Source organism: Aulonocara stuartgranti (assembly GCF_965226115.1).
Source record: "Aulonocara stuartgranti genome assembly, chromosome: 11".
NCBI lineage: Eukaryota > Metazoa > Chordata > Actinopteri > Cichliformes > Cichlidae > Aulonocara > Aulonocara stuartgranti.
Window position 1 is genome coordinate 8634641 of NC_138947.1, and position 27369 is coordinate 8662009.

Consider the following 27369-nt stretch of genomic DNA (forward strand, 5'->3'; position numbering starts at 1 on the left):
GGTCCACGAAAAAACTCGTTTTCCCAAACACCACCCCCTTGTATTTCCGTTCATGCGCACTAACCCCCGGCTTCTCTGCTAAGCGTCAGTGCCATGACAACAGGACGATGGCTGCAAGCAAGAGGGTGAGAAATGTGATGTTTGTGTGACCGAGAAGTAACGAATCTTCGACATTTTTCGGACTAGGTCATTCCTGTGAAGGTAAGAGGTAACCGGAACAATAACAAAGGCGTTTTGTTATCAAATGAGAAACCGTGAAAACAGCAGCGACCCTGTTTCTGATCTGCTAGCGTGTAACTAGGGAACTTGAAGGGCTAGCTAATTAGCCGTCTAAGCTACAGTTAATTCAGCCGGCTTGAGTGTAATTGCAGGGTAATTCACCTGTGCAGGTTCACAACGACTTAAAACCGTTCTTGAATTTGTGTCACTAACTTTACTGTTTTTAACGTACAAATATGGAGAGTGTTGTTGCCCAAACAAGAGTCCTTATGGGTGTGAAGCAATAAATCTACAATTGAATAGCTATTACAAAAGTCTAAAATCCAAGAGCTTTCAAAATTTAATATCAGACTAGAACAATAAATTTACTTCTTGATTTATTTTTCCTTTCTATTCTTTGATTGTTGGACTGACTCTCTACTGTAGCATTTAACTCGAGAAAGATCCTATCTTCTCTTAATATTTATAGGCATTGTGCACACATTTAAGACTCCAAAATACGTGGAACTAAGTCCGAAATTAGGGAAACAAACCATTGGAAATGACGGGCTAAAATTACGTTTCCCATTCCACTTTTATTTGTCTGATGTTTGCACATAATTTAAAGTCTCATTCACAAAAAGAAAAAAACACAATTGCCTAACAAAGGGTTTAAAGTGTCTCGGTTTTTATTTTTAAAAAGTAACTCATTTATGCTGAAAACTTTACTTAAGGAACCTCAAAATATATTTAAAGCTAATTGATCTAATCTGGAGACATTGATGAGCAATAGACTGCCCCAAGCAAAACCAGTAAATTAGCACAAAGCCATGCAAATAGTCAGAGGATGATACTGTAAGTTATTCTGATCATAGAGTAATACTGATCAGATTCTTAACCTTTTAAACCTTGCTTTTTATGCAATGACTCGTCAATGTATTCCTTTAACAGCCTCCCCTTCCTGCATGGCAGTGCACTCTGAATAGGTCGGATTCTCTTTGTATGGATTAACTGTCCGTTCCACCTGCTCAGCACTTAGCAAGTAGAAAAGCTGCTTGCCCCCAACTATACACCTCCTTATTCCCCCCTCTATGCTCACATGCACAATCCTGAGGTCACATGACTGGCTCCCTTCTCTGCCATTGGCTGTAGTTGTAAGTGTTATGTTCAGAGCACTAGGGCTTCCTGGGGTAGTGGGTCAAGCTGTCACTATGCAAATGGCTCAAGGCAAGCCTTTTATGAAGGAAAATAGATGGTGGATTGATTTTGTGAATAAGTAGTCCTTAACCCTTCTTTATACTTGCTGTGGTGATGCTCTTAACATTTCTGGCGTTCTACCTAGAGCTGCTCAGTGAACAGGAGATAATGCTGTGAAAAGTTAATGCCTTGTAGATGCATACTCTGCTCTGTCTCTTTGCTCATCTGTCTACAATGTTTTTGTACCTATAGTTATTCAGTTATACAGAGAAAGTCATTAACTGAACATTCTGTGGTTATTTATTTTGTTCACAGCATCTAATCCTTCACTTCTTCTGTGTTCCTGTCTGGTCAAATAGAGGCGGCATGTCTCTGTTCAAGGCACGTGATTGGTGGTCAGCAACACTTGGCGAAGGGGAGGAGTTTGACCAGGGATGCCTGTGTGTTGGAGACGTGGACAACAGTGGCACTGGACACGGTCAGTGTGTTGTGAGGAACTGATACACTAGCCATCCCATTTATCTATCTTTCTTAGTACGTCACTTCTAGTTTATTCTGTCAGGATAAAAACACATCAAGTTAAATGTGTCTACTGGATATAATTTGTGTATACGCACTTACTACTAGATTTCTGCCAACTGAAGCTTTAAACTGTTATTATTAAATTTAATTGTGATTGTCGGCAACCTGAACTAGATTTTCTTCTTATTGTTTCGGAGTCTAAGACTAAATTGCCCATAGGTGTGAATGCGGGAGTGAATGTGAGTGCGAATGGTTGTCTGTCCCTGTGTGTTAGCCCTGTGACAGTCTGGCGACCTGTCCAGGATGTACCCTGCCTCTCGCCCTATGACAGCTGGGATAGGCTCCAGCACCCCCCGTGACCCTGAAAAGGATAAGTGGAAGCGAATGGATGGATGGATGTTTCAGAGTCCTGAATTATCTTTATTTATCTTTGTGAAGGCTCCTAGTTCAGTCCTTTGTGTGAACAACACTTTAGTTCCTCTCCTTTTAAATGAACTCTTTTCTTATTGGCTGCCCTTCTCCATCCAAAAGCACAAAAGTGAGAGAGGTGTTCACCTGAGATGGCCATAATACGGACACCTGCCGTTACTCACTATCTGAAATTTGAGCTTTTGACTCATAGATAGCGGCACTCATGGCCCTTCAAAGTCACCTCACTATTTGAAGCTTAGGACAACAAAAAAAAAAGCAAAAGCATAAAACATCCCATTTAGATATCCTCAAAGTAGCCAAAACACAGAAGTATGGGAGCATAAATAAAACCCTTCTCATTTTGATTTGCAGTTCAACTCTGCATTATAATATGTGTTGCTAAACTGTATTTTTTTCAAGCTGGTTGAAAGAAGAGCTGATGGTAACACCGCTTGAGCCACTGGACCTCTTTTCTTTGCAATATGTCAAACTCCAAAATAATAAAAGTTAGACTGCTACCAATGAGTAATAACCTCTATTCTCTCTGCTATTTCCCCTCTTTGTGATGATAAATTTGCAGACAAAGTTGTAGTGGGAAGTTACATGGGGATGCTGCGAATCTTCTCCCCGCATGCCAGTAAGACTATTGAAGGAGGTCAAGCTGATGCCCAGCTGCTTGAAGTTCAGCTTCAAAATGCCATCATCCAAGTCGAACTGGGCAAGTTTGTTTCGTAAGTATGCAAATCTAACCCACAAACAGTGGACAAGCATACCAAAAACATATGACAATGTACCGTAGTCATTGCTGGTTCTTTCTCTAAATTAAGCTCTTTTCCCCTTTTTGAGTCAAAGTTTTGTCAACATTTCTTTTCAGTTTGTCTGAATGAAACTAAAATGGATTTGGTCTTTAGTGTCACTCCTGATAAGTCAAGTCAAATCACCACAGCCTTGTGTTCTAACACTAGGACCATTGATTATGTTGCTAATCCCTCATTGCACCTTATCTCCTGCCTTCTTGGCTGCCTTCCACCATGTCAGGCCTTGACCACTGTGGTGGTGTTGTGTAGGACAAATTGATATAAGCACTCCCAGTCACAGTCTCACAAAAGTGCTACCTCACAAATTACACATTTGCTCTTTTAAACGGACAGAGGCAGGCAGAAAGAGTTTGTCGACAGTAGATGTTAATGCTAACATCAAATCTTTTTAAACCATCTTGCTTCCGATTGGTTGCCTCTCACAAAAAGGTTGAAACAAGGGTTTGGTGGGGCTTGCTCTAAACACATGCTTTAAAACAGCGGTCCCCAACCTTTTTTGCGCCACGGACCGGTTTATGCCCGACAATATTTTCACGGACCGGCCTTTAAGGTGTCGCGGATAAATACAACAAAATAAAACTAGTACCGGTACCGAAAAAAAGAAGATTTATTCATAACACACGTGAAAAGACCCAGGAAAACAGAGTTAAAGATAAAAACGATAACAAAATAACACTGAAAAACGATAAAAACCCTGAAAAACATACATTTCACACCCGGGCCTCAACTCTCGCGGCCCGGTACCAAACGACTCACGGACCAGTACCGGGTTGGGAACCGCTGCTTTAAAACCTTTAACTTGAAACATGTATGTCCTCAATCCAGCTTCGCAGAGAGCATACATTCACAGAGCATTGCTTGTTGGTACAAAATAGAAATGACATGTAGTGTTTCATGTCCACTTTAAATACATCCACTCTCACTGACATCATACCGAGTTCACATGCTTGATTTGAGATGAAGCATTTAAATCAATCTGAAATCTGAGCTTTTAGATCATTCTTGCAAATATGTGTGTTTGATGTGAGCCATTCCAGCAATCACTGCAGATTTAGGCAAAGCAAGACAGGTCTTTTTGAAAAGTAACCAGTCTTATATTTGCATTGTCTTTGGTGGCTGAACAGGTCAGAGGTCACAGTTAGAGAGGATACTGTGCAGTTGATAGAGCTTTAGGAACTGAAGCAGGATGCACAGAGGAGCTGCCCTGTAATTGAATGTTCAGTGTCATCTGTTACATATGTGTGCCTTTCTGCAGTAATGAATCACAGGGCTTTCTTGAACTCTGTGTCATGACCTCGTGTGAATTATAAGCATTCATAGTATAGCCTGTAATAAAGCCTTACTTTAAAATGCCAGGCAGAAATAACCATTTGTAGCTTAATGCTCTGCTTTTTCATTCATAGAAAAAAGCATCCCTTCTGTTACTTACAACCACATTAACATCTTTTTCCACTGCAAAGTATGCTAACCTCAAACCAAGATTGCCAGGAGTTTCTCTCCCGACTCATGATTTACACGATCTATCAGTGGCCCAAACATAGTTGTGCTTATAATGTCAGGCTAACCACTGAGTTTCTAGCATAGTTTTAAAACCCAGGGCCACTTCCAGCGATGTTAGTGCATTGCTGGATACTACGAGTCAGTCAAGTGTAATGTGCAGATGTGTCCAGGAAAAAATCACTTGTTTTGAAGAGACATTGATCAGGTTTCAAAACTATGTAAATGTGGGAAGAAGGATAAAAGCAATTATGGGGGATAGGGCAGTGTTGATTAGATATAGGATTATTGTGGTAATTATTCAGAGCTGGAAAAAAAGGAAATTAAAGCAGGACTATAAAGATTTTGAAGGATTGAATATCTCAGATTTTCTATTATATATGTAATTGAAAAGTTGAAGTTATGACTAAAACACACGCTTGCTTGATTCAACACTGCACTCATATTTTACAGCTACATTAAAAAAAAACTTCAAATAAATAACTTAACAAATTCACTCCTTCTCAGGCTCCATACCTTTTTAATCCATGACGGTTAATGAAGTGAGATAAGAAAACCTCGACAAATGAAGAGAAAGTGAGGGACCTTTAACTGCTTGTAATTAGAATTTGTAGACCCTACTTTTAATTTTTGCTAGATGTGTTCTTTGTGAAATATTCTTAAGTGTTCAAATATCGATGGTTAGTGTAAATGTTTTTTTAATACCATCTTGAAGGGCTCCAGACAATGACTGATTGCAGTGTGGACCAATTCCTACTTGATGTAGCTGCAACCCCCCCCCCCCACACACACACACACAAAAAGAAAAAAAAAAGAAAAATCAAAACACTAGAGATACAGTCATTGTCATTGAAAGGTACTGGTAACATTTGGCATGGTTTGCAAATCTTAGTTTTATCCCAGCAAATCCAAAAGTGCTGTACCTGGGGACGGCAGCAGGTCACAAGACAATGTGGAAAAGGTAGGTGAGACAGAAAGCAAAGTCAAATAATGTTTTCTGACTCTAGTGATTGTGGAAATCCTTTGGATAAGACATAGAAGAAGAACATGCACTGTGTAAATATAGTAAAATGTGGTGTTGCCCTAAGTGCTCAAAACATTACAAGCAGCATGTGGCACAGACTCTTAAGGGAGTTTTGTAGTTCCCATAAATCAGCAGCTGTACAACTCATGCAGTAATGTCACCAGTGTGACAATTTAGTCCTGAACCATGAAAGAAACTAGAGATTCATATAATATGTGTAGTATTTTAGACTCATTGTTTACTGTAGTAAATACACAGTAAAATCCAAACCTTTATTTATCTGTTAAAATAATCAAGGACTTGAATCTGTCTGTGAAATTGATGCTGCCTTTCTTTAACATTAATCTCAACATTAATACCACACATTGCCTCGCTGCGGCTGCACAGGAACGTCCTGGAATGGAAGGTTTCTGGGAAAAGCTGTGGTCTGTCTCGAAGGCTTCCCACATCATCACACTGGGAGCAGAATCCAACTAAATCAGTCTGTTTGGAAGACGTTGTGTTTAGTTACCTGCGGTTTTTCGGCACAGCATTCTTCAGAGACTGGTGGGACATTTTGGACGCTGGCCTTGATAGCAAAGCACGTTGTAAATATTGTGGAGGCAGGCCGAGGTGGGCAGATGGTGAAAGGTTTTGTTTTCTTGGTTTTCTAAGAAAGAGCGAAAGCTTGTGGTTTTCAGTTTTCTAGTTCCTTGTTGTTGTTCTCTCAGCAAACATAACTGCAGTGGTTGAAACTTAGTAAGACGCATTTGTTCTCAGCCCAGAAAGCGGACACATTCCGTCTCAGTGGTTTTGTGGCAAGGTAAATAAGTGAAAAATCTAGGATCAGCATCACTGGAACATCATCTACACCTAAACCATAACCAATGTTAAAAAAATGCACCAGCTGTTGCAGTAATTATTTTAGACGAATGAGAGAGAATAAGAGTGGATGCCACCCTTGAGTTAAGAACATGGATTCAGCCACAGTGGCAGGAAGCATCTGCCCTGCTGGTGTCTGAGAAAGAAACTCTATCTTTACCAGCTGCAGGGCCGCAGTTCTAGTGTTATTCTAGCGTAGTGATTTTAGCTGTTATTTGGCTTATAACTAGGTGGTCTTGTTAAATAATTGTGGATTTTTAGAGGTATCCATCCAAAATAATCAACATGGGGTCCTGTTAAGCTGTAAAGGACATTACCCAAATGCACCACTGCACAACACAGGAAATAATTCCTCTCCATCGAATGCACAGTACACCCTTTTGGACATGCAAATCACAAAGTTTTACAGTTTAGAGTAAAATGTCAATCAAATATGTTTAATCTCCTTTAATATTCAGTATATTTATAATTGAGCTATTTGTATCTATTAGAGCAATTTTTTATATTATGTAACTTTGTAATATATTGTATCTTTGGTTAAATTTGGTTCAGTATCTTGGAGTAACTGTAACACATAATTTCACACAAAGTATTCTGATTCTGATAAAAGGGTTTTAGTTTTGTAGGTTATCGTATTATTGAACTGCTTTAGTACTTTCTTTGCTGTCTTTTCAGGTGTTCAGAGCTTCTTCACTTGGCTGTTCTCCACCCCAGAAAGCTGTCAGTCTACTCTGTATCAGGTAAAATTTACATAAACAGGGTTTTCATTATTTATGTTTAGTAAATGGACTGATAGTTATAAGATGCTTTTCTACACCACGGAGCACTCAAAGCACTTACATTACAAACCACATTCATACACAGATTGTTCTCTGCTCTTTAAGTTCCCTATATCTGTCACACTCACACGCTTATGGATGCCTTATGGCTAATTTGATGTCCAGTATCTTGCCCTTCACCATGCAGACTGGAGAACATGAACCATTGATCTTCAAATCCCAAACCACTTGCTAAGCCACAGCCACCCTTTTTGGGATCAGTTTTCACTTTTAAGGGTGTCATTATATCTTCTCTTAATTGAAGTTGGGTTTTTTGTGTGTTTTTTTTAACCTTATGCAGGCACTGCAGGGAACGTGGAGCATGGTGACCAGTACCAGCTCAAGTTGGTTTATGAGCATAACCTGCAAAGAACAGCCTGCAACATGACTTACGGCACCTTTGGAGGAGTCACGGGTACACTAAATTCACTTTTTTCATAATATTGTTTTAAACAAGAGAGATGTAAAGCTGTCCTGGAATCACACAAGAATTTTGGTGCATAATAACTTCTCTTAGTAACAGCTTTCTGACAGCAGTGCCATAAGCCATGCACACACATGTAAGTCATTTATACCAAAGAAAACTTTATGTCCACCAGGAATAGTGGCTGGCTATAAAGGGTACTTTTACTGCTTTACAAGTTCTGTGTGTCAGCTTTTGCCTTCTTTTGAGTATTTAATAAAGGAAAGTCAAAAGGCTGAGTATAGGCATTTAGTTGTGTTGATTATCATCAACATCAGTGAGGGACCTCACAAATATATTGAAGTGCAAGCGGTGTGCATTAGTGAACATCTGTGCATGTGTCTTGGCATAAGAGGCAATTGGCAGCGCTGGACAAATACATAAAACTATAAAAGTCTATAAGAAGAGTGAAGGAGGAAAAGGGAGAGAAAGAGAGAGGTCATGTAGCTGCGCTCTCTTTAGTCTATTGGGCTTTTGGAAAAACCAAGTAGGGGAAAGCCCTAATGGAGTAAGCATCCAAGAAAAACACACATACACGCACACACACACACACACACACACACACACACACACACACACACACACACACACACACACACACAGAAACACAGGGAACCCCCTTTAAAGGAGAGAAAATGACATTTCCAAATAAAGCCTGTATTGTCAAGGTGTGTGTGTGAACAGAGAGCTTGCCAGACTCTGTGGCCTGGCATGATGAATCCGTCATTCACTTCATGTTTAGAGAGCCTGTCTGTCTGTCTGTGTGCAAGTGCTCATCTGAGTGTGTATTTGATTGATAGAAAGAACAGTGTGGGCTAATTAAAACCAAAACCAATACCTTGGCCTGTACTGAGTGCACGTGTGTAGGACATACCACAAACCAATAACTCTGACTGTGTCCACGTGTTTTCTGGTTTCCCCACACTGTGCAGGATGTGTTTCAGATGTCAGCTGAGCTCTCATGTAAACTTGTGTTCTTTCACCCATGCTCTCTACTGTCGCCAAGTGCTTCCTTATAGGGCAACTTGTGATCTCTGGGGTTCTTGCAGTCTAAAATGACATGAGGTAGCTGATTGTTGTGAAGTAGTGTGGTGTAAATAAAACTGGGTCTTTGTGCCATGTCCAAGTTTGACATCTGTGTACCTAAATGTTTTAGCGATCCTTACTTATGACTAAAAATAGACATGCATTCCTGACCATTTGACCTTGAACTTTATAACCACAAGTAAATGTTTCAACCCAATGCTGTTTCCTAACCTAAACCTCTGGTTAACCCCTAAACCAAGTCTTATCCCTTAAACAGCCCTTGACCGGAAACTCGGTAAACACAGAAAACCATACAGGCAGACTAGTATTCACTTTACATCTCTAGTCTTTTCCTATAGTGTACACCAGTAGATGGCAGTACAGGCCCTAGAACTGCTCTTCTATTTCACCTTGATACTGAATGAATGAGGTCCTGTTTTAATTCTTGTACGGGAATTCCCCTTTCCCAGCTTTCCCAAGTAAGGAGTTCTGAGTAGAGATTTAGTGCCTTGTTCAAGAACGGCTTCATCAGAATGGTGTGCATGTTTACACATGCTTTATTTTGCAGATAATGGTAATGCTTATTCTTTCAAAATTTTTATTTTATTTTACATTTTTAGATCATTTTTAGTGCTTTTAAATGTTTATGAGTGTAAGACTATATATATGTGGCAATAATCCTAAAAAATTATTAGAGAAAAATCCCCCAAAATAAATGACATTTGGGGAAATCTGAATCTATTTTGATGTTGCAACTCTTCATCTAAATTCTCAGTTTGCTGCCTGCCTTTTTTTAACCTTGTTTTTGATTATAATTGTTATGGACGGATTTTTTTTTTTTTTGCATTTTAGATTGGATATAGTAGAAACAGAGGAGAGGGGAAAGGATGATGTGCAACAGAAGTGCTCCCCACTTATTTTGCACTGTTCTGCATTATTTCTGTCTTCTTTGTTTACTGTAGCAGCTGTTTAGTTTTGTAGTCTAAATTATACCAATAACGATCAATGCTTCATTTATAACTGAAGATATTTGTGTTCTGTTTGACTACATACACACAAAAGAGGCTATTTTTATTTCTCTTTTCCTTTTAAAGGGCAGATGAGTTTTTGATCTGTGTGCGTTTTATTGGGAAAAGATGTTCGCTGTTTGCTCTTTCCTCACCATTTCACATAGTTTACAAGAAAATGAGCCGATCTCACAGTTGATTGGATGAAACACAAACATACACATACTCGTAATGATTATCTTGCACACACACACACACACACATACACACACACACACACACACACACACTGGACAGTATTTTCTGTGTAGTTTTACTGCATAGACAGTGATAGTCACAGCTCTGAGGCAAGAGCAGACTTCTGAAAATGTATTTCTTCCACAGATGTTGTGTGATAAGACTCTGTGTGTTTAGATCACAGTTAGTATAATAGACAGATTTGGTCACTATGACATCATCCATTTTTGTGGTTGTATTTTGAAACCTTAACATTTGCTTGTGTTGTGGAAGTGTTCTGGAGTATTCTGGAGCCACAACTAAGCATATTTTGATGAGAATTAATTTAGTGGCATGTTACCAACTAACAATAGAAAGCTTGGATAGTACGCTGCATGCATACACTGTAAGGAATAAACGCCCTACACAGATATCTTGGTAAATTTGTGCTAAGTAACAGACTACTGCAATATTAAAAATGTATCAAAACAGATACACAGACTTCCTGGTGATTCTGTACCACACAGCAATCCATTTTAATTATGAGATAATTCTCTTAAAATGCCCAACAAGCCACCAACAGCACAAATGCAGTGGAGAGATCCAGCTCATTAAGTACATTTAGCAGAGTTGAGGACTAGCAGAAACAAATTGCTTTTGGCTGCCTGCCTGGGGACAGACCTATCAGTCAAAGTGGCCATGCCCCTTAAATCCAATTTCTAGATGGAGGAGTTATAATAAGGTTCATCCACTTTAAAGCTGTTGTGAAGGAAGTAAACTTATGTAGTGGCATAAAACATTTTATTACCAGTCTGTATGAATGCTTTTTAAGGCTGTAAAGTTGGTCATTTTAACATTGGAGTTTACAGGTACTCACTCACTTTTGTAGCCAGCCTCAAGTGGCCACTAGAGGTACTGCAGTTTTGGCACATCCATGTGGGTTCATTTGTCACCCGTGGAGGTTGCTGCTTGGTTTGGATATGGAAACTAGCGTGTGTGCGTGTGGGAGTGTTTTTGCAAGTCGTGTCTGCTGTTACACGTGAGTGTGTGTGCGTGTGGGTTTGCATGTGTTGGTCTATAATAGCACCCATTTAGCAGTGCTGTAGGCACTGTAATAGCAGCTCTGTATTAATACTACTCTAATAGCTGGGCTGCCATTTGGTTTGGGTCACTTTCAGGCCACACACTTACAGTCGAAGTATAGACTGGTCTTACACACACACATATACACACATATACACACATATACACACATATACACACATATACACATATATATATATATATATATATATATATAGACACATAGATGCATGCACTCACATGTTGTGGTCCCCGCGCCAGCACATTCACATGTACCTACAACTTTCCCTCTTTCTCTCACACTCTCACATTTTCTCTCTCATATTTACACAGAGGCGAGGTGCTGCCCACAGCAGTGTGCGGCCAGCCTCTGTGCTTTGTTGGCTGCTCTGTGTGCTTGTTCAACAAGTCTTATTAATGACACTAATACAGGCCTGTTTCCTCCACTGTGTCTGAGCAGTGGCTCTCATACTGGGCTCTTTGACACACTATACCTGGCCGTGGGCGTGTGAAATTACATTTGGACAGTTGCTGTTATGAAACAGCTTGGCTCTCGTTTTCACTCTGTATTTCTTATTATTGATGATACAGAGTCATGTCAGGCTGTGCTGAGTGTCTGTTGTTTTGACCCTTGAGCTGCCTTTGAGGGTCGGAAATGACATCCAGAAACCTGACAAATCGGTGAAGTGTTTGTCTGAGACAGGTCTTTACCTCAGCCTGTTCACACAGTCTTGGTCTGCTTCGAGTAGAACAATGACTTAAGAAACCAAAATGACTTTGATCATTTCAATGCTGTTGTCTGTTTTTCCCTTTTATAATGCGGTAACCTGTTTCCAAATCTGATTTGTTGCTTATAATTGATGGATTTCAATAATGCAGTAGGTTGTGAAATATTTTAGCAGTTTATTTTTTTGTTTTACTCTCTCATGATAATATCCAGCTAGTATCTTGAACATCCGATAGTATCTGTTATTGTTGCGGGAGAAATGGTGATGTAAAATTTTCAGAAGAATTTCCTTGAGTGACTGATTGAATTTATATCAGAACATACTTAATTGAAAATGTACATTTTTCAAATAGTCATTATTTATGTCCGTACTACTGTAGGTTAGATTATTATATATAGATATTGTTAGTGATTTTTTTTAGTCTATAAAAAATGCACAAAATATTCATCTTTAGGAAAATTTCAAGGAAATAAAATTTATAAAACCAGAAGTCATTTTCAAAGAAATCTTAGTGACCTTTATAAAATTTTAATACTGTATATTTTCCCACCAACAGAAGAAGTTGCCTACCACAGCATACCGTTTTGGATGGTACAGCATTTGTTGACATTACTATTCATTCTAACGGAAGTTTTCATCTCACAGGCCTAGAGACCAGTTGGTGACCCAGAGGCAAAATGCTTGGTGTGTGGTTGATCGAGGTTGCTAGCTATCACCAGGTGAAATCTGTCTCAAAGAGGGTGTCAAAAACCTCCTTTTGATTCCTTTAGTCACTAGCAAATTGTTTTGTTTGCTCATAATTTGCATTAAAGACACTGAGTTGCCTGCAAACACTTACATTTACTTTCATACTCAAATCGGAAACCGAGAATGTTTCCCTCAAAAGTAAAAGCTTTGCCTTTTGAAATGTGTTGGTTCCAGTGAGAAGGCACAACTGTTTCTTCAAATGCAAACTCTCTACATTCCCAGGTTGCATCGTATGTTTCACAATTTCACTACCACCTGGTGAGTAGTCTGCAACTGTTTGCAGACAAGTTCGTACCTTTCTTGGAAACTACTGGCAACCACCACAACCTGCTATCTACCCAAGCTCCTCAGTTGATCACAAAACTGCATGAACCTGCATGAACCAGTTGTGGAGTACACAGTTTTAACTAGTGACTGCATTTATCACCGGGTCACTAATAGATTTCTGGGCCTGTATGAAAGAGAGTTGAGCAATCAGTTGCATGCAATAGCCAACAACCTCCAGCAATGACTCACAACTGTTCCGGAATCTGCATTTTTTCCCCAACGGTTTCTGGGTAGTCACCAACAGGTCTCTAGGCCGGTGTGAATGAGGAAAACAATACACAGCAACAGGCAAATGCAAGTAGAGAAAAAAGTGGAAAACAGACAATGAATCCACCTGTTCATGACAGAACACCATTTATTAAATTAAAAATTTTAAACATAAATGACGTATGCTGACATTTAGGACAAATTGCTCTTTATGGCAACCTCAGCCAGCTGAATTTAGGGTTGTTTTAGCTTTAATTTAATTATATTGAACATAATATAAATGAAAACAATCACAGTCTGGGTCTGTTTTAAGAAAATACAGAACATTAGTGTTTAAGAGACACTGTCAACACTATAATTGGCTGGAGCTTGTGCATTTCCACAAATGTTCCACATTAAGGACATTTGGACAGCAGACGTTCATGACTTACAGTTTTGAACTAAACACAATGCACTCGGTCCTCAGAAGACTACATTTGTTTTTCAGATATATATATTTTTTTAACTCCACACTCAAGAATACACACTTGTGGCTGGATGTAATCCACCCATATGAAGACATGCACATTCTGCTTCAACATTTGCTGTTGGCTCTCCATCAAATATTGTGTTTAACACACTTTTATTCACAGGGTGTGTTTGCGATGTATGAGACCTTGTCCTTCAGTGTGTTAATGGCCACCCTGAATGGCCGCTCATCACTCAGGCACACACACACTCTCACACACACATACTTGTTGACACAGAATAGGTGTGTAGGAGTGTGTGGCTTTTCTGTCTAAATCCTTGGTGATAGATGTTAAGTATGTATGTATGTGTTTGTGTGCACTGTAGGTGGCTGTCTCCCTGACCTCTAGTTGATGGCAGTGTGAGTTTTAATAGCGCATTGAGGCCTAATTATAGTTCTCTGGTCACACAGCCCCACTGCTTTATGGCAGTGTGTGCTGCTGTGTATTTTGTGTGTCGGGGCTTAGTATGTCCTACACCAGGCCTTTCCTAATAAACACGTAGTCTTGAACACATTTATACTTCCAGCCAGGTGTCTGTGTGTATGAGTATGGAGGTGTTAATGGAGATATCAGATTCAGGCAGAGGGAGTAACGCACCTCACAGCACAACACAACATCAGGGCTGAAATTAAACAAAAGCCACAAAAGTCCTCCAGGATCTTTGGTGCTTGTGTTATTAAAAAAAAGTGGTTTTTGTTGTTTTTTTTTTATTGAGGGATGTAGATGAAGCAGCCAAAAAAGCAGCCTGTATTCTTTACATGAATTAGTTTGTTTGCTGTGCAGTCTGACCTTGTCTAAAGGCCAAAGTGTTTCGAAAGGTGGAGCTAAAAGTCCCAGAGAGTGACTGGACATGATGAGTTGTACAAATGTAGATAATGGTGTACACTTTGAGATGGTTTCTGTTCAGTGACATTGATGATGTTAGACTAGGTTGTTTGTTCAAATTGTGTCAGAGAAACATGGGGGAAAGCTTAGGATACACTTAAAAGTTGAAGCTCCACCTGTTTTTACGCCACCGACGTTGTTAATTGCTACATGAAATTAACCTCTCTCTGAAAGCCAAACTGGAAAATACCTAGCAAAACATACCTGAGTTCACAGTATAACATTGTATTTAATTACATTGTTTTTTGTGTGTTTTTGTTTGCTATTATCAGTTCAAAACATTTTAGCTTGTGAATAAATCTACTTTGCTGCCCCCCACTCTCTCCATCAGGTCATCATTCCCTCTGTATCCAGTCTATGGACGGGATGCTGATGTTCTTCGAGCAGGACAGCTACTCTTTTGGCAGGTTCCTCCCTGGTTTTCTGCTGCCTGGTCCCCTGACTTACAACCCCAGAACAGACAGCTTCCTCACTGTATCCTCTGCACGAGAGCTGGAGAGCTACAAGTAGGCTTTTTTATAATTCATTTATTTATTAACTTTTTTCATCTTGTGTTACTTGCCTGAAGACTGCAGTGTTGTAATCCCACAAATATTTGCAAGCAAGATAGCTGGGATAAAGTTACAGTATAATACTTTCACAGCTTTCAGTGAAGTCCATCACATAATAATTTCTACAACATACATCTCCAGATGCCCTCAAATGGCATCAATAGTCTTGTCTTTCATTTCTGATTGTTGGTGGCATCAGAGGAGTCCATAGTCTATGGGAGAATCCCAGCTGAGGGATTTTTGCAATACAGCTTCGAGTCCATTTTCTTCATTGCATAGACTTTGTATGTATGCACTATGAGAGGAGTAATGTTGTATGCTGGAATGTATGTAACTGATTTCTAACAGCAAGATCCTTGATATAGGCCTATATATTAGTTGCTAGAAAATACTGAAGTTTTATTCTAAGATGGAAAAAAAACCCAAGTTGCTATTAAAAAGGAATTCACATCTGTTTACAAGTAATATTTAGGCTCGAACAGTATAAACTTTCTTAAGGTTATCTGATTCACAGTCTTCAGTATCAGCTGCTGATGGTTAACGAGCAGTGCTGACTAAATCCCCACCATCCGAACATCATCTGCTCCCAGTGCAGATCTTGTCTGGATGGACCGAAACACACACACAGACGCACTTGCGCACACATGGTTTGATCGGAAAGTACCTCATTTTAATGTAAGCACATGTACACTTCACTCTGACTGCATATCGTTAAGAAGTCTTACAGACTGCGTGGGTGTACGCTGTGCATGCGTGCACTCTTCTCTTCCAGCTGTTTGTTATCTGGGTGCCCCCCACCAGTATCAAGACACTCTCCAGACTAGATATCACAGTGGAAACCCTGACGTCACCGTTCTCACTGGACACACACACAAACACAGCCCTGCAGTGTACAGACTGCAGTAAATCAGACAGAGCTCAGCAGACGTATACAAGCTTTCCATAAATGACAGCACAGCATTACGAATGCAACAAACTTATTTCCTTTACACTGTGCATTAAACACCTCTAACCAACGTAATGTCTCTGCTATAAATAGAACTTCACATTTAGTGGAGACTTTAGAGTTTAGCCAGAACAAGACTTTGATGTGTCACAATAAATGTAAACACTAAATAGCATGCAGTCAGAGCTGTTCAGTCAGTACAGATGAGCATCATTAGTTAAAGATATGAAGTGCTACATAAATGATCAGTTGATTAGGATACCTACTAAAAAATAAAAGTTAAAAAAATTGCTAGAAGTAAAAGTGTTTTGCTCCTTGGGATACAAGTCACCAACACATACAATTTATGATTTATACTTTGCTCTTCCTGTCCCCATATTCAAGCTTGCTGCACATCCAGGAAGCCCAAGTTATCACCGTGTTTGTGTGACTAAACATTTTCATAACAAGGATCACTCTGCTTGAAGATTAATTAAATTGATATAGCATCAAAAAAAAAATTTGTGCATTAAATTTTAGAAGTGATGGCTTTAATAGAAATAATGCTTTATTTGTATGGGACTTTAGGAACTGTTAGAAGGTGCCTCACAGTTTGGATAAACATTTGAACACATACATTTGCCACATAAAGTACATAAAAACACACATCCAAGCATCCGCTCTTACATAAGCATCTCTTTCCATGTGGACTTTGGATTTGGTGATGAGCATAGAGCAGTTCCTGTTGCAGATGCACGATAAATGGTTTTCATATCACACAATAGCAGCAGGAAATGTATTAGCACTAAAACAGTGGATGCATTAATGATGCGGTTCTGGGAGAGCATTAACAAATCACTTTTCGACTAAAATACTTTGTGATCAAGATCACTGGTATTGACGTAAGACCCTACCAATTAGCAAAATCGAATAAATAAATGGATAAAAAATGTTTATCTGTTTATTTATGCAGTCATTATGTATGGGTTAAATGTTTTTTCTTAACCCCAATTTTGATTTAGATACTTTAGAAATGTTCTAATCTTTGAATGTGGTCAGAGTGATGGAAATATATAGACACACCATATCAGATGACGGGGTCAAAGCCATGCTGACTGTTATACATTTAATATCATATGACTGGTCAAACAGTTCTGCTTGGCTCAGTTTATTTAGCTTGCTGGACCTTCTCCTGCCCTGATGAATGAGAGCTTGATTTGGTTACAGTGTATGTGTGTGTGTTGGCGTCAGCTTTCAGCTTTTAGTTTGTGTTTATCCGTTACCTCAGAAAGCGTACATGCTTAGTGTGTATTTGTGTAGTTTGCGTGAATGTATATGCTTATTTGATCTGTATGTTGAAGGTAAGTGTGTGTGTGTGTGTGTGTGTGTGCTCCTTTCTGAGAGATCCTCTTTCATATAAATGGGATGTTTGTTTCCTCAACCTCAGTGTCCTAAACTTGCACGATGACTGATACTGCCTAAACACACACTCCTGTACACACAAAGTCCAACCCGCACACCATGTTCACTGGAAACAGTATTTTAATGACAAATAGAAAAAAAGTATGTGTATATCACTGTCAGTGATATTTGTCTTCCTCCTTACATGCTGCTCATGCAGGTGAATAACCAGATTTCTTTGGTTCTTTCTCAAACACAAGGCTTTCTGTGATTATGTTTTTTCTTCTTTTTTGGCCCTCTTTCATATTATACACACACCCACCCACACACACACGTGCGCATGCATGTCCAGTTTTAATTCAGTCATTTGACCTCTTATCCCATGATTAGTAAAACATCTAAGTGAAGGGTGGAATAATTATGAAATATCAAAGCAGAGTGAAAGAATATACTTATTTTATAGTGTTGTTTTAGTATTATTAGGCTGAATTTAATCCCTTCACTCATGCAGGAGCTGGTCTGTCGATCCATTGAGTGTTGCCTTAAAAGCTTAAAACCCCTGACATGTTTAATATATTTTTTAGTCCATTTTCTTTCCCAGGAAATGGTCATGGCGTGATGAAAAGGTTTCTTTACTGGCAGTCATCCATAAAGCTCATTAGTCTGCTCGCCGTTTCTCAGAGAGGGCTAAGCGGGTAGCGCTACTGTACGGATGAGTTCAAAACTATAAATCTTGCATTGTATTGCAAAAATCAAAGGTTAGAACACTTCATTTACTATTTTATACAAAATGTTACGAGGAATTAGCATCACTCTTCGAGTCACATGTGGTAATCAGGTTTATCCAGGTATAAAACGAAAATGTTGTTAGAGGAGTGGAAAGGGGAGAGATGTGAGTGCTCTCTGCAGTGAGTAATACATGAAATAAGTAAAATTCAACCAAAAGAAGGCAGTCACAGTCTTTTTATGAAAGCCATACTGAGCTGCATGTGAAGTTACAGAGCTTGAAATTTGATTTATTTTTTTATTTACATTTTTGTCTGGGTTAGAAATTACAAATAGAAATTTGTAATTCAAGTGACCAAAAGGCCTACAGTGTATATACTAAAGCTTTGCCGCAGTTTCATACTAGGTTACATACTAACCCTAAGCGCATTTTTGAGAATGACACTGAAAAGCATAACAAAACTAAGTATGCCCTGAAGTCAAAACTCTGTGAGAATGTAACTTCAGCACACTTACATTATATGCTAGTGTTTAGCTGCAGATGTTTTCCCTGTCCGCTGTTTAAATGCTAACGTGATAAGGTCAGTTAATTAGATACACAAAGTACAAATGAGACTATAGTCGATGCAATTTGTAAATTAAAGTAAGTAAATAAAATTTTATTTATGTATCCCAAAATCAGATTCAAAGAGCTTCATGGGCATAAAAACATATTAATAAAAAAGCAGTTATTTAAATTATTAGCATTACAATTTTAACCTGTTAGCAGCTCCACGTGTGGGTAGTATACATAATGAATATGGTGTACTGAAAGTGCTGTTGCTTTGCACAAATATTTGCGGACTCAATAAAAAAAGAGGCTAAGATAAAGTATTACTAGTACCCTTAAAGTAGCAGCCATGTTGGATTGTGCTCCTTCCAATAAAGGTCAATTTCAGGGTTGCTTGCTTTGATTAACAACAGCTTTGTGTCGAAACATGCAAAACAGAGTGAGAAGGTTGGTGGATAAATGAGTAGTTATTTAGTGTTTGGTCTGGGGTGTGCAATTGGGGTCAGTCAGGTTTGGAGCTCTGTTCATCCAGGTGTTTGGGAAGATGGATAGATTCCCGCTAAGCTGCTATGACTGCCAGCTTCTTACTGGAAAAAGCCTAACATGCAGATGCCAAAATCAACTGACCACAGATCAGTCTGACCACTTTATCCTTAGCCAGTGGCCTGCGGCTCACTGATTAAAACTGATAGATCACGGTTCGAGGGAACGGTAGGTCTGTGATGTGTTGATTGACCACAGAGAACCTGTAAAAGAGAAGGTGACTATAAAATGCTTGCAGGGGTTTGTTTATTCTGAACACGAATTGTGTGCTGTTGTTGTGGTTTTGCTCTAATGGTTGAGAAACTGTGTAGTTTGGCTTTTTAGAATAGCTGGGGAATATCTAGTACTTTTTGGACAATGGAAAGTGTCCTAGACCAACTCTGTCAGTTTTTTCACAATTTAAATTTCTCCTACTGTGTGTTTAAAAAAAAAAAAAAAAAAAAAGTTATTTGTTTTCTGTCTGAGACGACATACACAGAAAAAGTAGCTGTCTGTGTCTTTTTTACTGTCAGGTATGAGACTCTCGCTGTGGCTACAGAAGCAGAAAGTCGACAAGATCCCAACTTACCCCTTAAGACTGGAGGCAAGAGGCTGACGGTGAGCACTAACACACACATATTTTTTTTTTCTTTGACATGATTGTTTGTTTATCTGTGTTGTGATTAGTGTTTAAAGACTGTAGGTTGAGTGATATCTGAATCTCGATAGTTCTTTGGGATCCCCTCATTTTCAGTCAAATGTGAATAATAGAATCCAAATGTCAGAGCACTTATGAATGTACTGTTCATGCTATTTGAATTTTTCTCTACCAGCACCAAAGGTCGCCACTATTGCCTTGAATTCGAACATAAAAATCTTTATTTGCAGAGCTTAAAGTTTCGCTGATACCCATTTCTATGGTAAATGGAAATTAAGTATCTAACAAAAAGGCACTGCACAACATTTTATCAAGCGTGTTCAGACAACGCACATGTCAGGCTGACATTCACGCATACAATTTTTTAATTTTGTTTTTGTGCAATAAATGACATTGTTCTGTGTCTTTGTGTGTTCCCATAGCCTGACTGGGTATTTGTGCTGGGAGAGCAGGCCCTGGATCTCTGTGTGCCCTCTTTCTCCCATGCTTCTTCCCACATCTTCATCCTGGGTGAGAGGAACATCTACTGTCTCCGTGACAATGGGCAGATCCATTTCATGAAGAAGCTGGAGTTCAACCCCAGCTGCTTCCTGCCATATGCCTCGGGTAACCCAGGACACCAGACAAAAAGTTGACACACTATAAAAGGATATTTCTCCTTCGCAGTCTTTATTGTAGTCTTTTTGTATTATTCTTATTCGTACTAGGAATAACAATATTCCTTGTAGGTTTTTGGCAGGATTTCTGCTGCAGCACTTATTTAGGCTGAATGTGTAATAATAATGATTTAACAAACATGTTAGACACAGAGAATTGAGAATAGGATGGAAAGTGATGGCTGCTGAGTTTCAAAAAAGCAAAGCAAACACCAGTCATGTTTCTCCGGACAAATCATAATGCAGAAAAAAAACAATTTGTTTCCAGAAGAAGGTCCAAATTCTATATTTTTCTTCAAAGGTAGTGATTAGTTTTAGTTTTATAGAAAAACATGGACCTGTTGTCAGCATCACTTGTAACAAAGAGCAAAGGTTCACACGGCAAGCTAAGGGATAAGGCTTTTCTTTTCCCTTAGTTTTCATATTTTGCCAAAGCAGCAGAGGCAAAGTTCAGATGTGTTCAGCCTGGAGTGAGGTGAAACACAGAATCACAACATTCAGTATGCTTCAGTGCACCTGCCATAAGCAAACTTCCAAAAGACTAACTGGATAAAATACTAAAAAACAAAGCAACTGGAATGGCATACTGCCATGTGAATGGCTCACAGGAAGCTGCTTTTGGCAGAATGTGATGGAATAAACCGAATAGCTCTGCTACATAAATAAAACTGACTGCTGAACAATAGAGTTTATAGACATGTGCCAAAAGAAGAATGAATAGCACATATAATACAGAATCATACAGGTAATAAACTTTATTTTTGTCCAAAAATACTTTTTATATGTAGTGTATCTTTCTTTCTTTCTTTCTTTCTTTCTTTCTTTCTTTCTTTCTTTCTTTCTTTCTTTCTTTCTTTCTTTCTTTCTTTCTTTCTTTCTTTCTTTCTTTCTTTCTTTCTTTCTTTCTTTCATGGAAACTGAAGAGATAACTGCTCCTTTGTGAGTTAGGCTAAACCTCCATTTACCTTCAATTGTACTCTTAATGAACGGCTGAATAAGATGAATAGCATTTAAATAGTCACTAAGTATGATGGCAAATCTGTGTCTTACTTAATCTCTGGCTGCTGTCTGTTGCTAAATAACCACCACACATGATTTTTTTTTCTTGTTTTTTTTTTTTTTTTTAATTTAAAAAAGTTGAAAACTGCTCTCTGCTGTGTTGTGCAAGTACATTCAAGTGCTGGTTTTGAATCTAAACAATGAAACTTCAATGAAGCCAAGGAAAGCTTCAGTCAACAACTGAATAGTCCTCAGTTCAAGTGATTCGCTTTTTTTCTCCACATTGCTCATCAGTCAGAACCATTTTCGAACAGATTTAGCTAAATGCAGCATCTCAGTGATTAAGATGTGCATGCACTGAATTGCTTGGCATAACTGTTCCCATGTCCAACCTACAGCAACGATAAAACATAGCAGGAAATAACAAGCTTCAATAGTACCTTTTGTTGTCAGCAAGAAGTAATTTAAAGATATTTAGGTACGGGAGGATCCGTGATCACAGGATTCATTTTGTCATAATGAGTATGCAGCATATTGAAATCATAGGCGTTACTGTAGGTACACCCACGGGTACGTGTGTGTGTGTGTGTGTTTGTTAAACAGTAATGGGTTCCAGCTTTGAACACCTCTCCCTGACTTCACCTCTGATGGGGAAAAAAGAGAAAGAGGTGTACAGTGTGGTGATTATTAGCTGCATTTGAAAGGGCGTCACATCTGAGGCAAGAGGCTACTGCTTATCATGCACACAATGGACAGGATATGCTGTGGGTGGATGATAATTAGTTCTGTGTGTTAGCCTGGCTACAGATGTTGAATTGGTCTTAGAGAAGGAGGCGATGGAGGCCGACTCTGCTGTCATTTTTACTGAAAGCTTGCACCTGACTAAATGAATCGATTTTCTCCCCACACACACGTACTCACAAAGTTCCATTATTCAATAATTAGCAATTAGCGGCGCAATTGTATCAAATTGCAGCCTGATTGTGGTCATTTAGAATGAGTAATATGAGAACATACACAAAAAGAGGTGTGCATAAACACATTCTCACACACAGATGGTGAATTTATGAGTTTTAGTTCCATGCACAGTGGCCTATGATCTGCATGGTCACGCATCCATTATTTGGGTTGATGTTGTGGTTGCCTAAGAAACCAGTATGACTCAGAAACCCTTTGATTCAAGTGCATAAAATCGATCTGTATCCAGAAACCATTTTCATAGCTTTGTTTCTGTTTTAAACCATAAGTTTCCGATAAAACTTGTTAATTGGACAAGAGTGCTTCCAAAAGCACTTCAATAAAGTATTGCTCTCCTTGTTTCTGTCCCATTAAGTTGCACTGGCAGCTGGGGACAGCTGTGATTTTTATATTAAAATTGTTAAGAAGAAAAAGGGTATGCCTTACCTGCGTGGTTATCGATTGCTGCTTAACTGTCACTTTCAACCCTAAGCAACACGAATTATATTAATGTAGTTAGCAGTACAGTTCTGTGTATAACCTCCTGAAAATGCAGCCAAAACAACGTCAAAAGTGCTTCTGCCCACTTTAATTTATGCAACAATGTACTATAGATCCATTTTTTAAAGTGTATTACGTTTGATATAAAATACTCTGACTCTATGGAGGAAGGATCCAGAATGGAGGCTTCGTTGACTGACTGCAAAAAGTGGCCATGATATCTGTTTTCAATTTTACAATTAAAATATCTCAGCTTTCAAAGTTCCCTCCAATGTCTACTCTGAATATTATTTAGATTATTTAAATTACTCTTGGAAATTGTCTATAAACTCAATCCCCAATGTGTCATTTCAACAAAAGCAACTTTTATTGGGACATGATTGCTGTCAACAGTCAAAACCACATAAAAATTCCCACATGACTGAGGGATGATGACAATTCCCAGGAGCATGACTGCTGTTGCAGACTTCACTCTCAAAAACAAACAAAGTCCACTCTAGAGTTTATTTTTAACAGTGTGATATTTAGTGACAGTCTAACTGCTGGAGCTGCCACCCAACAAGCAGCAAGGGCTTCTTTTATTATGCAGGGCCATTCAGTGGATTTCTATAGTGTCTTCATAGTCTAGAGATTGGAGTAGATGAGGATAGGCAACAGTGCTCTCCTTAGCATTTCCTATTGCTTTCTTTCTGGCGCTCATCTTCACAGCTGCCTGCTCGACCAGTTCCCTCGCCCCCCCAGTCTACCTCTTTTATGCTGTTTGTATCTTATTTTGTCATTTAACTTTATCGGCTTCATTGCTTATATGAAGCCTTACAATCAAAGACCAGCTCCTGCATGATTTTTAATGATTCCTACTTCTAGGAACATGATATTCTAGGATCATGATAACATGGGTGACAGATTCATTCAGATAGGATCATGATGTGGCACCTATGATGCGGAGGCCAGAATGGATGTGGAGAGAGATGTCAGGATAAGGAAAAGGAGAAAGAAAAGAATGGGATGTGGAGATATCAGTGGGCCAGGAGGGTAAAAAAAAAGCCTAGAAAGGAAGGAGAACGAAGAACACCGGTTGGAAATTTTTATAATATGGTTGTAATTATAAGGCTGATGTGGAGACGAAAGGTGTGTATTTTGCTTTAATGTGGCACCAACACACTCTGTCATTTCGACCCCTGCGCTGTGCCACCCTGCTGACCGCTGTTACTATATTATAACTTACGTATTCCACTGTGTGAGTATGTGTACCAGTGTGTGTGTGTGAGTGTAAGTGAGGTGTGTTTGTTTTGCGTGTGGCCGTCACCTCAGATCTCTCCTGGTGGTAACTGCGCCATTGGTGGGATTGGCTGGATGTGTGTGTGTGTGTGAGTGAAACATAAGTAGTAAAATGTAAGTAGTATTTATACTGAAGGTTTCAAGCCATGTGTCATGAAAGAAAGTGTATGTGGAACTTCAGTTGTATATACACCTATAAAAGGTTACCTTGTCTCAAAATGAAAAATCGAGATGACAAAATTTCTATATACAAACCAGACGTGAAAAGTGATTTTCTTTACTGTGGGAACTTCTTACAGGGCAATGCCACCCACCAGAGGAATTTATTACTATGCTGCATGGTAAAATTTGTGAATTGAAATTTGAGAATCTGACACAAAACTAGCAAACTAGTTTAGCTTTTCTCTAGCCTCTTTTTTTAGGTGATGGAGTCTGAACTTCTGAAAGCCAGTTTTATTTTATTTATTTTTAAAAATAAAATGCTGTGATATTTAAGGTCTGTTGTTTCTAATCTTCTTTTTGTGGTCGTGTTTAGTGACAGATGGCACTACAAACCTGTTGCTAGGTAATCACACCAACATGCTGCTGGTTTACCAGGATGTGACCTTGAAGTGGGCATCCCAGCTCTCCTTTATCCCCGTGGCTGTGCGTGTTGCCAACTTTTTGTGAGTATAACCTCCAGCAAATGAAGGAATCTGATGTTAGAATTTTCCTAGTTTAAAGATGACCATTCGAGGAATATAAAGATGAAGGATAGCTTAGGACAGCTCAGTGCATGTAGTGTACACAGCAGTGATTATGCATGTAAACAAACACACACCTATAGCAAATATAATGTTGTGTTTATCAGCTTGTGAAATCCAGTGTGTAAACTACTCGACAATGTCTTCCAGCTGGCCAATCAGAGCGTAGTGGGGAGGGGCCAGCTATAGGCAATCCTTTGTCTTTTTCCAAACAACTCCAATCAAAGCCCAATTTGATACAATTACAATGCAAAACACAAACACGGTTGAAAAATGATGTGGTTTTTGGTTGTGTGTGTGTGCCTGTGTGTTTTAGATGCGGGAGATAGTGTGTGTCTGGGTAGCTGTTTGGTTTAGTTTGAGGCTGTGTTGTTTTAAAGCATTTGATAATCATCGGGTGATTTAGTGTGTTGGTGGGACACCGTGCAGAGTGTGGGATAGGAACACACAAAACAAAACCAATACACACAAAAACAACATATGATCACTTCAGCAGCTCATTCTGGCTAGCTCTATTTGATAGCAGTGCTCCGGGAGTTCTTGTGTTTTGGAGGCAGTATTGCATTTTATTGCCAACCCCAAATTAAATATTCTCACCATTTTGGGATCCTTCAAGTTTAACATGGACCAAATCTGAATCAGAACTGTGAAGACTCAGAACCTGATATATATTTATGTTAAAACTGATCTGAGAGGACCGTTATTAAATAGAATGTTAAGTTAATTCATAGAAATCGAATCCAGGCATCATCAGCAGTGTAACAGTTGTAACTTTGACACAAGCTACAATTGTTAAGATATCTCATGCATACTTGCTGTCACCTGTAATGATCATTTATGCAAATAGCCTCAAGAAGCATTTGTAGCACTCAAGAACTTTTAAAAAAGGGGGAAATGAACCAGACAAAAGTTTACCTTCAGTTGCTCCGATGGCAGCTGAACCTATTGCTCACTTTGATAAATATACTATGTGTTATTGTTGGTAGATAGTGCTCAGACTGGTTTCAGACTGGTGAACTTCCACCTCTCTAAGATGCTCTTTTTATACACTCATGTTACTGACTGGTTGCCAGTTAAGCTAATTAGTTTCAAAATGTTCTCCTTGGTACTACTAACTTTTCCAGCCCTTTTTCGCCTCTGGCCCGCTTTGCTATGACATGTTGCTACCATCACATTACATCTTAAAACCATACACTTCTCATTATAAAAAATGTTTTTATATATTCTGTTGCGAATAAAATATGGGTTTATGAGATTTACACTTCATTGCATTCTGTTTTTATTTACATTTTATAGACCTTCTTTGGAACTAGTGTTGTACACTACTACAATATTTTGAGAAATATTTTCAAACCTGGCAGCACGGTGGCACGGTGGTTAGCACTGTTGCCGCACAGCAAGAAGGTCCTGAGTTCAATTCCACCATCAGGCCGGGGTCTTTCTGTGTGGAGTTTGCAGGTTCTCCCCGTGTTTGCGTGGGTTCCCTCCGGGTACTCCGGCTTCCTCCCACCGTCCAAAGACATGCAGCTTGTGGGGATAGGTTAATTGGATAATCCAAATTGCCACTAGGTGTGAATGTGCGAGTGAATGTGAGTGCGAATGGTTGTCTGTCCCTGTGTGTTGGCCCTGCGACAGACTGGCGACCTGTCCAGGGTGTACCCTGCCTCTCACCCTGTGACAGCTGGGATAGGCTCCAGCGCCCCCCGCGACCCTGAAAAGGATAAGCGGAAGCGAATGGATGGATGGATGGATTTTCAAACCTTGATTTGTGCAAGGTAATAAGACACTGGAACGAAAAGTGTACACAGTGCCACATTTTTTATTACTTTTTTTTTAAAGATTGAAATAAATTCTGGCAACATAGTTTTGTATTGTCACATATCTTGTATGTATGTATTACCTAACACTGCTGGTAGATTATGTGAGTTCCTTTAGTTGATGCGTACGCAACAATCTTTCTCTCAGTTGAACTTTGAGCTATTATTCAGCATGGTCTGTGTGTGTGTGTCTGTGGGCTTTAAATAAATGTGAGAACCATCACTTTTATGAATGCGTTTCTGTAGCATTTGGTCATGGCTCTATGAATATAAATTTTTCTGTGTACGTGTGTGCCCGTGCGTGTGCGTGACAGTGTTTCCGCAGCAGTAAAGTGAAAGTTTTATGCCCCCTCAGACGCCCTCCTGTGCAGGTGTGGAGCCGGCTGCTGCTCTTGACCTGAACCCCCTCATGTGTGGGTCTGAGTGTATGTGTTATCGTCTCACTGGACTGGAACAGAAAACACACACATACACACACAACACATCTGCAACCAGTTAGCACACACACAGTTAAAACACATTATTGCATCACTCAGCATTT

At 39.2% G+C, this 27369-nt stretch overlaps 1 protein-coding gene across 3 annotated transcripts in view; it reads left to right on the forward strand.

Annotated features, from left to right (window-relative positions):
- The first annotated feature begins 44 nt into the window (after positions 1-44).
- The window catches only part of bbs9 (Bardet-Biedl syndrome 9), a 176008-nt gene continuing 148683 nt past the window's right edge, over positions 45-27369 (forward strand). For 2 of the 3 annotated variants that reach the window (XM_082552028.1, XM_082552030.1), the window contains exons 1-9: positions 45-201; positions 1755-1873; positions 2909-3059; positions 7204-7268; positions 7648-7761; positions 14876-15050; positions 19753-19837; positions 20300-20483; positions 24804-24933. In XM_082552028.1, the coding sequence (XP_082408154.1) occupies positions 1762-1873; positions 2909-3059; positions 7204-7268; positions 7648-7761; positions 14876-15050; positions 19753-19837; positions 20300-20483; positions 24804-24933 (1016 nt within the window). In that variant the 5' untranslated portion in view covers positions 45-201; positions 1755-1761. Of the gene's footprint in view, positions 202-1710; positions 1874-2908; positions 3060-7203; positions 7269-7647; positions 7762-14875; positions 15051-19752; positions 19838-20299; positions 20484-24803; positions 24934-27369 lie in introns of all 3 variants that reach the window. The other variant, XM_082552029.1, reaches the window with a different exon arrangement.